Genomic DNA, 13,602 nt, shown 5'->3' with positions numbered 1-13,602 from the left:
GATCTTTCTTCAAAGAATTACAGAAATGAAATTTTGTATATAATTAGGAGGAAACTACAGAGTTGTGTAATGCTTATATTCAGAAACTGGAATATGAGCTAGGCAGCATGAAGATGGTGATACTACAAAACAGAAATAATTTTAATAAAACAGATGTAAAAATTCCCTTTGTCCTGAATTTTGAAACTAAAAGATAACATCTTCCATTCAGCAAGAATGGATTATCCCTAACCCTATTTTATAGGATTAGGGATAAGATCACTTGACTGACCATATCACAGATGCATGCCATTTAGAAGTATGTCAAGTAATAGCAAGGCATTTACTTTTTTTTCCCACCAATTCTTACCCACTGAATATGTGATTTATGTTTTTCCAGATCAGGAAGTTAGAAAGTTTAGGACTAAAAAAGTGCTTTGCTGATTTTCTTGTGATGCTCTATCAGTTGTTAGTCTCTGTGTGGGAAGTTTCATGTAAGTGCCGATGTAGCTTCGATATCTCCAGGAAAAAGGCTGCAAACAATTTGGTTCCCTTAATATAGTTGTGTCTGTGAAGAAGGAAAAAAAAGACAATGAAGTCCTGTCAGGCTGTTCTGCTCTTAGAATTAGCAACATAATCTAGTGAAGTTTTCAGAGTCTTCAGAGGAATTTGCAAGATTGGTAACCCCAAAAAAGGACCCAGTGCACAGAAATGCTGGACATCCTTCGATTTGGTACTCCTGTGAAGGAGTCACTTCTGAAAATTTTTCCAGTGTTACATCCCCAAATTGCTATTTTCTGTAGCCATAAGTGTTGAGGCTGTAATGAGGGGAAACAGAATGCAATTTGAGAATTACTGTAGTATTCTCCAGTTTCTGCAGTTCAGCATGAGCAGACTTGGAACTGCACAAGTGTTCAGGCAACATGTTGAATAGTGTCTTGCCATGGTGCCTCGAAGAATGAGCAGTGGCTATTTGTGCCACTTTAGGCTATGTTTTATATAATTACACTAGTTTTGGTCCCTGAAATTTAGATACATCTTTATAGCCATTTATACAGAAAACCATCAAAATTTTTACATAGCCATGAGCCTGCATATCTACAACTCGCATGCTTCAAAATGGATGCTGTGACAGAAGAGTGCCCATCCACATCACCGTCTTTCAGACTAGAGGCAAGTTTCATTGCCAGTGAAATGAAAATTGCCAGTGTGATGTATTTGAAGACTGTGTAGACAGTCAATGAAAAGTATATAGCAGTATACGACAGATTGGGAATTTTGCTTTCTACTTAACATAGCGAAAAGTTTGCTGGAGACAGGAGTTTTGGACTGTCAAATGCACAGCAAAGCTTCCCATCCAGCCATGGTCATTCATGGGTACCAAGGGACTTCAGTTCTCCTCCCTTCTCTAACAACACAAACAGACAAATAAAAGACACCTGCTTATTTTCTCATTCTGAGAGTGCTCCCCATCATCAGCTGCTCCAATTGGAAGCATCATCACACTTTTCTGCGTAATGGTCTGGAACATTCTGGCCACAGGAACTGTTGAACCATCACGAATAAAATCTGGGTCTTCTCCAAAAACTGAAATACATGGGAAGAAAGAATTAATGATTAAATGAAATCAAAGTGCTTTTTTTCTGTTACCGTATATTTAAGCAGATAGCTGATACTAAGAGCTTCTAAGTAGAAATGGTTTTGAGTGTGCAGCCAACTGGTTTCACAAATCAGCTGTACTCTACAAACCTCTCGTTTCCTATCAGCACAAAAATAAGTAAATGATGTCTTTTGGCTACTCCTATTAACCATGCCCCAGTTTAGCAAGGTGTGAAAGATGTTGCTGACTTGTTCTATCAAAATCAATGAGATTATAGGGGTAAGTGGCTGTAGCACTGAATTGGGAAACCTCTTTTTCTCTGTTGATGAGGAAATTCCCCTGCACACCTGCAGACACATTAGGAAGTGAAAAAAAAAAAAAAGAAGGAACACACCTGTTTTTATTGCCCTTCTTGCTGCTTTATATGATAGATCATTAACATCAGCAAGCCAGGGCTTTGAACCCAAAGGCTTAGATACTTTCAGTTTGTTTGGACTGTTCCTCTTGGAAAAGACAGCCTTCAAGTGTTCCACCACCTGCAGAGAAAACACTGCACTCAGAAGCTTTCATCTTCCTCAAACTCAAGCTTATACCCACGTTCCCACTTCTCTTGGAAACAAATCAGTGCTAGAAACATTTAGTTTACTGCAAGTCAAAATTTGTTGAGGTGCTAAGAGGGATTTAGTTTACACAAGAGAGGCCAAAGAAAAGGTTTGTCTCTTACCTGTTGTTTCACAACCAAAAGGTCCATGTGGGGGACCTGACGAATTGAGAATTTGCCAATTACTTTTGCTGGAGTGACCGTTTTAATTCCTGGTTCATGAAAAGCTCCTTCAATCCCATGAATAGAGAGAGAAGGGTAACGCCACAGGTGTAGAAGTATTTCTTCCTTCAAAAAAATTTTTTTTGAAAATATAAGGGATAACACTGAGCCATTCACAATTAATATAAACTAATGTGAAGAAACAAGCTTTTACCATCCTAAAATTTGTATTTTGGGAACCTCTGTATTTTAAAGATGTTTGATTTTTAATTTAAACCCATGCACATATATTTTCATTAAAAAAAATACTACTACTTTGAGTCATAGAAAGATTTGGATGATAACAATTTTTCATGCCAAATTAGAGAAATGGAGCATTATCTTAAAGTATCTTGATAGTAAATTTTTCTAGTGCAAAGTAGAATCAGAAGAAGTTCTGATCTGACTGTTTGTTTATCCCAGAACTAATCATGGGAAAAACTGTTCAGCCAGACCTCTCCTAGATGATATCAGTGAAGAAATTCTACTAATGAACATTAAATAATACAATAGGTAAGATGATAATTTTCAGTAACCAAGTTTTTCTGGATAAGATGGAGAGGGGAAAGAAAATTATTATTCTAAGGAAGATAGGAGAAATATATGAATTATCAACTGGTCTTCATGCAGAACCTCAAGGTGCTGCTGCTTTCCTTCTACTTCTGTTTTGAGATTAGATCTTTATCTACACATAAAATTTGCACCACTTCATCCTCATATAGGCAAAGCATCAAAACTCAGACGGTGTAGTTACATTATACTTTTGTATTACTGATTATTACAGTCTAGCTTTAGCTAGCATGGAAGCTTTTTCATGGAAATAAAAGCATCCACGTTAGTACATCTTATACCAGTATAATTATATCAGTGATAAAAAAATGTATCACTCCTTTCCCCCAGCTCCCCCTCTTGTGCAGAGAGATGTTTCAAAGCCAGCCTTTATCTACTGGTTTTTATTTAGAATATAATTTTTAATTTGCTGGTAAGGAGAGGCTTATAGCTTTGGATACTTTTTTTGGCAGACATCAAAATCTGTGTTAAACAAATAAAACCCATGCAAAACATATCTGCCTAAAGCTGCCTCCTGTTTTCAGAGCTGAATACAACTTCTTTCCTACTATGTAACCTAAATACAGATATTTTATACTTATTTTGTGTGGCTGGTTAGGCTTGACAGGAGAGAAGGGGTAGGCAATGAAGGGAGAGCAATACTGTTAGTTTTGCATTATTCCTTTTCATTGATTATTCATCTTTCATGTCACTTTCCCCAGATGCAGTGCCTTATATCTTCAGCAGACTAATTTTATTTACTTTTTACTTCTCAGTGCTACTTTATTTTATTCTGAGTTTGCCATTGACTGAAAATATCTTTCGGTTTGGCTTTATACATAAATGCTACAAATGAGCGATTTAAATTCTTTCTGCAGAGTATTTATACAGATTTTTTGTTACGTTGGTGCCAAAGATGAATTTTTTCACACCACTATTATTTTTATGCTCCTCTAGATCAAATTCAATTGATTTGTATAATTTCCTCTCCTCCTCTCTCAGGGCAGCAACGCTGTCGTAGATTCCAGGGATCTGAATACAACCTGTGGGATCCACAAGGCTGTCTACAAAATGAGATAGAGATATCAGTACATGTGGAACCTATTTCTTCCACTTGGCAACAGTAAGACCTTTTTGCTTCTACCTAGCTCTTTACCAAATTAGTAAACCCAACAACTAACAACTGTTTGCATCCATCAAACCTGATGTATTTTCATACTTATTAAGAAAACTACTGAGCTGCTGTTTGTGTGTAGTGTGTGGTATGTCAGCCCAGCTTCTGACATGAAAACATCATCCCAAGACACTAATCATCATTAAAAAGCCAGGTTTTGTTATATGTGTATGCATTAAACTTGCCAGCAATCCTTAAATGTTCTTAATTGACATGACTGACATCAGCTTAACATGTTTGAAGTCCTGGCCTTACTGATTCCCTTCCTCAGCTGCTGTCACCATAGGTATGTCAAGGTTTGGAAATCTTCCTTCAATTAGACTTGCCTTATTCAGATCAATTAAACATGGTACTGATCTTTGTTAGGCTGATCCCTAGCCACTGCTTCCCAGTTACTCCCGAGCAGTGGTGTGTGTTATTACCCAGCAGAGTTATCAGATCCATCAACGGTTCATGAATGATGCCTCCAAAAGTTCCAGAGTGAAGGTCCTTGCTGCCACATTCAACCTGTACCAAAAACACTGGTTACACATAAACACTCGTCACCTTATTCTTCTGTGAGTGTTTGTTGTCCACAGAGACTGGTGGTTTCAGTTTTTTAAGTGAGACCACAAATGAATAGAAATGATTATTTGTTTCTATTTATAAAATGGAAAACATGAAAAACATTATGTCAGGCACAATACACTTTGGTAAAGAGAAATGGGGCTCTGTTGTCAACCACTAGAGAGAGAAATTCACTTACACATTTCACAGAATGATAGATTATGCTGAGTTGGAAGGACCCACAAGGATCATCAAGTCCAACCCTTAGCCCTGCCCAGGACCATCCCCAAGAGTCACACCATGGGCCTGAGAGTATCATCCAAATGCTTCTTGAACTCTGTCAGGCTTGATGCTGTTACCACTTCTCTGGGGAGCCTGTTCCAGTACCCAACCATAAGGATTCCCCTCTATTCCCTCTTTTGCTTCAGTAAGATTAAATACATCATAAGTGAAACAGTTGCATATTACTGTTTCTAACGTTGGAGAATAAATTCTTCAAGGTGTCTATCCTTTTTATTCAATGCAAAATCTTCATAACAAAGGCAAGAATGTATCTTAATTGTTTTATATTAAGAATATATGTCCAACCTTAATTCCAAATTGCAACAAATAAAAATTTATAGGTCTCTTGAATCATATGGCTTTAGAATAGAGGCATTTGGGTTATTAAATGAGTTTGTTCCAGACACATTTTCATACTTGAGTTTATCATAAAATATTTTCCTGCAACGAACTTGTTTATTTTTCTCAAAACCTCATTACAGCCAACTGTCTAGTAGCAGGCAGAGATCATTTTTGATGTTCTAATAGCATCATTTTTCTTAACCAAGATTTAGAAGAATTGAATCAAGGCTGCCAAGGCTCTTTTTGTAAAAAAAAAAAAATTCATTCTTTTTCAGGCATAAAGGTTAGTGCAGATTTTCCTTTAGTTCTCAAGTTCTGTAATCTTCTCTCTGTATTCCTTTTATGCTTCATCAGGAAGCATTTCCAGATGAGAAATTTCTGCTCCTCATTTTACAGTAGCTCACGTTGGCTGCTAAATATAGCACGTTTGCTACAGTGCACTTTTATTCACTCCTGTCAATGCTTACAAAAATCTTGTGTGGCTTTTAAACCCAAACATCCAAATAAACTGAGTTCCTTTAGGCAGATTCATTGCACTAAGCAGTATCTGCTGCAAAAGGGCAGAGCAGCAGAAGAAATGGTTTTGGAGAGAGTTGGAGGGGGGGTGTGTACGGATGATGCTGCAAGAGAACAGAGTTGATGTGCAGAGAGGAGGATGAGAAGAGAGTGGAAGAGTGGCAGGAGAGTAATGGAATAGGAAGGGGATCAAGGGGAGATAGGTAAGTGGAGAAATGATGATTGAAGACAAGTTAATGGAAGTAAATAAGGCTAATTGAACTGAAATGAGGGGGGAAATCTGTAGAAGCCAAAAGGGATGCAGAAGAAAGCTCTGTAATTGTAAATATTAAGCTTTCCCTCAGTCGTTCTCTGCACGTAGATGTAATTATGGCTACATCACTGCTCCCTGTCAGAGGCTCAGTTCAAATGAACCTGTGTCCTTTACCTCCACAAAGAAGCAGGCATTTCCCCGACTCCCATATGTAAGGGCAGGCTTCTTGTTGCTGAGCCAGAGGTTGTCCGAAATTACAAAGTAATCAACATCAGAGAAAAAGCACTGGTTTTCTTCTTCAAGTAAGTTTTCTAGCCCCAAGGACCCTACTTCTTCCATGCCTTCAATTACAAACCTGAAGTTCACTGGCATAGCCTAAATTAATATTAGAAAAGTCTGGGTGAGAAAAAAGCGTTTTCAAAAATCAAAAAAATAAGCTTTAAAATAGGAGCAGACTGGCTTGATGTAACATTGTGTTAAGAAAAGAAGGATGTAGGATATATATCCTGCTTCAGTAGAACATCCAGTGATAGACACATATAGGTTCCCAGAAAAACTTGTTCTTTTCCTCATGTTTTTATCTACTTTTTGGTTTTGAAGGAGAGTGATATCTTTTTTGTATGTTTTTTCAGAAAATTTTCTGAAATGTTTCATTGGGCTTTCTCTCAGGGCTATTCAATACTCTAATGCCTTTGGAAATTCTAACTGTGTAATAACAGTTGCGTTTTCACAGAATACTTCCTGCCTCTTACTGCCCATGCAGGAACTGTGATTTTCCCAGCTGTCAGAGACTGAAACCGTTAATGATTTATGCATTCTAGGATTGCCAAGGGACTTTTGCAGGCTTCTGCAGGACTTTTGCATTATATCTCTGATGGCCCATCAAAGCCCATCCCCCCCTCTGCCAATCTTAAAAGGTGGGAAAAACCCTTTTACGAGGCCCCACACAGGAACTCGTCGCAGGCCCAGGAGATGTTGGAGGCTTGTGACATGGCCCGTGACACTAACCATGGATATAATAACTCATAACTTCTTTGAGTCTGGGGGCTTCCCTCCTTCACCCCTAACAGATCAAGGCCACCACTTCAACTGACAGACATGGAAGCTGCAACTACCGAGTTTCATCGCTGGACCCCGTGGGCGGTGACTAATACATCTTTCCACTCTCATCTTTTCTTTCTCTTACTCTCCCTTACCCTTATCTTGTATTTCCTTTCTCTCCCTTATGCATTTTCCCCCCTAGAAGTTATCCCTATGCCATATTGTTATAGATGATGTAGATGATAACACCCAAAATGCTAACATACCTGTTCAAACAAAATTGTTAAAACGAACCTTTATATGTTTAAAATAAACCCTACCTATATGTGTTTTCAAACACTGATTATTCACTGTTGTTTCACTCTAATCCACCCCAAGGGAATTACTGATAAGAACCTGGGTTACCCCCTCCCCACTTTTTCTGGGGCGGGTCATAACACCAGCGTGTTGTCTATCACCAGATTTACATGGTGATAAAAATGTTGCCACTGATTCTACTATAACTGTCCTTTTAGCACTCATGAATTTGCATGCCTGCTGGTTGATAAGGATGCATTTCCAAGAGTAATTAGGAGAACCTTTATTATGGAATAGTGGGAGTTGGAAACGCTGACACATCCGTAGGGGATATGAATTTCAACTTAGTTTCCTCTTACAATTCACTTTCTCATTACAGGTTTTAAGATGTTTTGTCTTTTGATTCAATGCTCAGATTAAAGGCAAGAACAAATGTGTAAAATTAAATGAACTTGTGTCACTGATGGTTCATTGACCAGCCACAAAAATTTTAGAAACAAACTGTTCACGAATATTGTTTGATGGCCTGTGGTGTTTTCTAGAAAGGCTTCAAAAGACAAAGATTTCTTTTTGCTTGCTTGTTAAAATGTCAAAATAGCTACATAGTGATTTGAAAAACTGGAAAGATGCATAAAGTCAGACCCACAACCATATCTACTTACAACAACTACTCTTTAGGCAAATAACGTGTGTTTGCTAGCACTTAAGAGACACTGAAGTCTAGTCAGTACTATAGATGCAAGAAAAATGTGCTTTCCAGAACCTTGCAAGAGGACTTTAAAAAAAAAACAAGACTTAATGCCAATTTGTGCCACAAAGTCATAAAAATGGCACAAAACTGTTCCTCGGCACAAAACTGTTCCTCAGCACTCTAAAAGAACATGTAGTGCAAATTCACCTTAAAGGATGCAAGTTAACCAAGTTATAAGTTTAAAATATATATTGGTTTAGCTTTGTATTGGGGATACAAGTATCCCAAAATTATTAAATGATTTGAAGATTACTATATTGGTCATTGTAATAATATAGGCAAATGTTTGTCCTTAGGATATGTCAGTCTCTGAGTGATTGTATTGGTACTTGGTTAATGCACCCATTCAAAGCATTTCCTTTGATTAATCCACTGATGACATAACAGCCCCTTATGTAAGAGCATTTTAGATAATTATTCTCTTCATACAGACACATAAAGTGAAGGTATCTTGTAGGCAGACAAAACCAAGGATCAGCAGAATGTAACAGCAGAGAGGAGTCTTCATGAACATTCTGTGATATCTGTGATTTTACCATTTTAAAAGCTCTCAAGAGAATAGGGTATCAAAGCTGTGTAATGTATGCAATACATATTGAATGCTTCCCCATGGATTTTCCTCCACAGGGCAATGGCAGCAATACTATATTTACATTGCATACAGATTGTTCAAAATAGAAATGCTTAAGGAAAAATTCTTACTGGAGTGAAACCAGTTGCCTAAATGTTGCAGAAGAAATAAGCTAATATTTCAAAATGTGTGTACTCTGTTGGGTCAAAGTTGTATTGTCTAACTCACAGGAATGCAAATACATCCCTCCAGAGATATAATAAATAGTAATAACAAATAATAATAAATGATAATAATGATTATCAATAATAATGGAGTCCTCATTAATACCTACTAGTTTCAAGGCTCTAAATGTTTCCATGGCATTTATCCAAGCTAAGACAGGTCCCTTATTGTCTGTTGCTCCACGCCCATAGAGGTTACCTTAAAAGGAAAGGAGGAATGTTTTTAAGCATTACTTCGATGTAATCAGAAAATTCCAGTTGCCACAGAAGCTGTAGTGATGTGTGAAGTGAGGTGAAGTGAAGCAAAGTGAAGTGTTGAAAGATTCAGGATTTCATTGACTCATTTTAGATATGGTGATGAGTGTTCAGGTGCTTCCCAATGGACTGGTGCACTTTTTTTTCATTTCCTTACTTTTATTTACATCATACTGTGATTTCTGTTGCCTGCCAATTTTTGAGCTTGACTGTTTTCCTCGGAAACTGTTTGCTCATACCAGACATGCCCGAAGAGTTTGCACAGTATGCAACTTCTAGACACATCAGCCAAACCAGGTAACAAGCAGCAAAACCCCTACAGATAAATGCCATGGCAGAAGTATGAAGCTACAAATCTAGGTATGTAACTTCTTTCTCAACCGTACAGTTATACACAGGGACAGATTTCAGTTTCATGTACACTGATAAACTTCTGTAGCAGTCCCCACTGGATACACTGAATGTACACTGGTGGCAGGAGAATTACTCCAGTAAGGCTGTTTGGAATTGGTCCCAGCTGATAAGAAAGGGTGACTTAATGTTTATAGCATAGGCCTGGGAATCAGGATTTCTGAGGTCTTACTTATCTGCTGACCTTGTCATTTTTATTCCTTCAGTCAGCTGACTGCAGTGGAAGAATGATTCCATCAAAGGCGGGGAAAGGGAAGCTCATGTTCTCCCACCACCAATGCTCTTTAGCTCCAGTGTGGCAGGTGGAAGTACTAAAGTGGCATGAAGCAAGAGCAGGAGGTGTGAGGGACGATAATGGTTGATGCAAAAATCCAACAAGAATTTTTAAGCAGAAATGGATTTTCTATTGAACACACTATAAAGCAGCTTTAATGTCCCGAGGCTCCTTCACACCAAATATTAGGCAAGATTTCCACTGGAGAATTCCTCATGCTTTGGTTAAATATACATATAAATATATACATATATACATATACATATATAAATATACCCGCTCCCACTCAGAATCTCAGTCATGCATTCAAATAATGATAAAAAACTTAAGATTATGTACACACCATCGATTTCAGTCAGTGTGTAAGGGTCAGTGTTCCAGCCATCTTCCTTTTTGGCAGGCTGCACGTCTACATGACCATAGAAACATATGGTGGGGTTTTGTGGATCCTTCCCCAGTTCCCCAAGAATCACAGGAGGCAGTGGGAGGTCCTGGCCGTCAGGCAACTGGGGAGAAAGCAATGAAGGAAAAAAAAAAAACCTTTCAAAATAAATGTACAAAAAGCCCTGGAAATCTCAGTATTGAAAATACTTCTACATACTCAATTGGCTTTGATTCCATTTAGTGCACAAATTTGACTGAATCCTGCTCTAACCTATTCAGAGAAACTAAGATTTTTTTTTCCCCCACCTGTTTAGGTTCTGCAAGGACTTTATGAAGCTCTTCTAACATTTTATTGTCAAAAATGCCCTTCTTACTAAATTCTTACTTCCCAGCGCTGGAGAAGACAGAAATGAATGTGTGCTGTAGAGTCTGTTGTGACACTGAAATAGTCAAAAGCCATACAAATTAATTTGGGGTTTGATTTCAGCACAGACAGAGAGCAGGACACCTATAGCCTCAAATACAGAAACAAAATGAAGTGTTGCTGGCAGGAAGCAGCAGCAGCTATGTCAGACTGATTTGAAAACAGGTTAAGGCTCTAAACTAATCCTGTAATGTACCTCTGTGCACAACAGAGTTCCTTATGGCCCAATTGCTTTCTTTAAAACTATCAAACTACATAACCTGAAATATTAAAGTGTTGCTGTACTATAAGGTCCTTGAACTAAGACTCTCAGAATCCTCCCCAGAAGCCTCAGAAAAAGGAAAAGGGAATCACTATTATTGAACTTTTGAATTCCTGTTAGAGTAGAAATGTCTGCCCAGGGCAGAAAAGAGCCCCCAGCTACAGTAAGGTAAGTAAATTAAAGACAAAGATTTCTCAGAGATTAATTTTTGCTTTCCAACAACCATTAAGAAAATAGCTTGCATCATTTGCCGGAAGCTCCCAAAAGCAAAGATGATACTTTAGATAGATAACCCTGTCTGTCTGACAATATTTTCCTTGCAAAAGCTGCCTCTCTCATATAGAGACTTCAGTAATGAATGATGGATTAATGCCCACACTTCACTACTGAGAAAAATGTGAAAACAAGCTCTGGTAAAAAACTCAGTCCTTTTACTTTTGCAAACTGCTTCCCTCCAGTTAAAAGTATCAAACTCCCTGCTGCAGAGAACATCTATTTGCATTTGGATTGTCTGTGTGGTTCCCAAGGATGTTCTCAGACAGTCTGGGGAGGGACTGATTTCAGCAGATATCGTGTAGGTACAGGACTATCGATAAATTGATAGCTAGCTACCAAAAATGTCATAATGCACTGAATGCAATAGGTAGACCACATGCAAATATGATGATTTAAATCCAAGAATCAGACAAGCACCTGATGTGACCCCAGGTTTACTAAATTGACAGTGGCTCCCAGTGCTGCAAGTCTGTCTGCTGCCAACGCCATCATTCGTACTACTTCTTTCCTCAGATCTGGTTGAACAGAATTGCTTTCCACAGCCACCCATTCCTTAAGATTCTGCACAGGAAGAAAAATGCAGTTAGAAGACCCAGAATGTTATAGTGTCTTGCCCTTGACATCTGAAATCTCACATTGGAAGATGGTTTCCTTTCTGTATCATCAGAGCAATGTTGTAGATGCTCTAAGGTTTCAGAATAAAGATTAATTGCTTATATGTTTCCCCAGGGTTGGGATTCCTGATTTTCTAAACAGGGAGAGTGCTCACACTAAGGCATTCACATCATCAGATTCCCGATTTTCTAAAGGGGGAGGGTACTCACACTTAGGCAGTCACATCATCAACCATGGATTTAAAATCCAGTGGAAGAGGAGGTAGATGCTGACTAGTTTACATTGTAATAATTGCATTGTATACGAGCTACCTTAGTGGCCCTCGTAAGGATTCAGAAGTGCTCGTAGCTTTAAAGCATAACTGATACTGACTGGACTAATTATGTTTCTGCCTTTTCCCAGCGGGCTGACAAAAATGAAAGCACAAACCAGCATGGGACCAAGACTTCTCTCCTTGTCAAGAGCAAACCTACAACAATCAGTTCTGATGTAAAGCAAGAGAGCAAGCATCCTATCTGGCTTGCATCTACCATGCCGGTGCGTTTTTGCTTAGTGGAGCCTCTCTCTGCACCCGCTCAAAGGATGCCCACAACCATCTCTTTTGTGGAAGTCCATGCAAATCCCTCTTTCACCACTAGGGTCCCCAGCACAGTCCATCCCCTTGCAGCCTTGCTTTGTGAAGTGCATGTTGCACTCTTGATGCCAGACCTGGAATGCTGCTCACTACCTTAGTGACAAACACTTCTCCAGAACATAGATCACAGACCTCTGGGGTACCAGCTCTGTACTCACCATTTCATGGCAATATAGTTCCTACCTCAATGAAGTCACTTTGATGTGCATCAGTGTACTGGAAGATCTCTATCTCCAGAGCTGAAGTGGATGAGGAGGACATTACTGCCTTAGTGAGCAACACAGGGGTGAGCTGAATGCTGTCTGAAAGTTTAGGATAAAATTCAATATGTTACAGACATCAATATGTTACAGACATCATGCACTTCTTTTCAGTGCTAGAAAGCATAGACAATTACAAAGTGCTGATCCTATTTAAGTCTCATTTAATCTCTTCAATCCAGGAGAAAGGGTACTTGCAATATTTTTTTCACATAAAACCTTCAATTGACTCATAGTCAAGTTGCTGAAACAAAAAATTGAAAAAACGACCAAAGAGTGAGCAGCTTTACAGTTTCTACGTTATAAGTAAATTAGGGGAAATATTTTCTAAAGAAGCATTTGTTGCATCAGTTTTCAATGCACAAATGTCAAGTTGAATGTTCTGGGAAGACTTGCACCCAACACCAACAGCCTAGGGGACTCGTCTCTCTTTCTTCATTTCCAGAATCATAGAACATCCTGAGTCGGAAGGGACCCACAAGGATCATGGAGTTCAATTCCTGGCCCTTCACAGGATAACTCCAAGAATCACACCATGTGCCTGAGAGCATTGTCCAGGCGGTTCCTGAACTCAGACAGGCTTGGTGCTGTGACCACTTCCCTGGGGAGCCTGCTCCAGTGCCCAACCAGTCTCTGGGTGAAGAACCTTTTCCTGATATTCAGTCTAAACCTCCCCTGACACAACTTCAGGCCATTCCCTTGGGTCACTGATCACCAGAGAAAAGAGATCAGTGCCTGGCCTTCCATTTTCCCTCACAAGGAGGTTGTAGACTGCAATGAGGTCTCCCCTTGCTCTCCTCTTCTCCAGGCTTAACAGACCAAGTAACCTCAGCTGCTCCTCCTGTGGCTTCCCCTCGAGGCCCTTCACCATCCTTGCTGC

General features: G+C 39.0%; 1 protein-coding gene across 1 annotated transcript; it reads right to left on the bottom strand.

Moving 5' to 3' along the window:
- Window positions 1–441: 441 nt before the first annotated feature.
- Window positions 442–12,723, bottom strand: CNDP1 (carnosine dipeptidase 1). Its single transcript, XM_027746048.2, has 11 exons — window positions 12,646–12,723; window positions 11,631–11,774; window positions 10,211–10,373; window positions 9,038–9,126; window positions 6,218–6,418; window positions 4,527–4,611; window positions 3,834–3,994; window positions 2,304–2,468; window positions 1,974–2,115; window positions 1,419–1,566; window positions 442–547 (listed from the first exon to the last, which is right to left on the bottom strand). Exons 1-11 carry the CDS (start codon window positions 12,721–12,723, stop codon window positions 442–444), a joined length of 1,482 nt encoding a protein of 493 aa, XP_027601849.2.
- Between the last annotated feature and the right edge of the window lie 879 nt (window positions 12,724–13,602).

The sequence above is a fragment of the Pipra filicauda genome, unplaced genomic scaffold, assembly GCF_003945595.2.
Source record: "Pipra filicauda isolate LSUMZ 115617 unplaced genomic scaffold, ASM394559v2 scaffold4_size7858003_pilon, whole genome shotgun sequence".
Lineage (NCBI taxonomy): Eukaryota > Metazoa > Chordata > Aves > Passeriformes > Pipridae > Pipra > Pipra filicauda.
The sequence above is the reverse complement of the archived record's forward strand: the minus strand, read 5'-3'. Positions and strand labels throughout refer to the sequence as shown.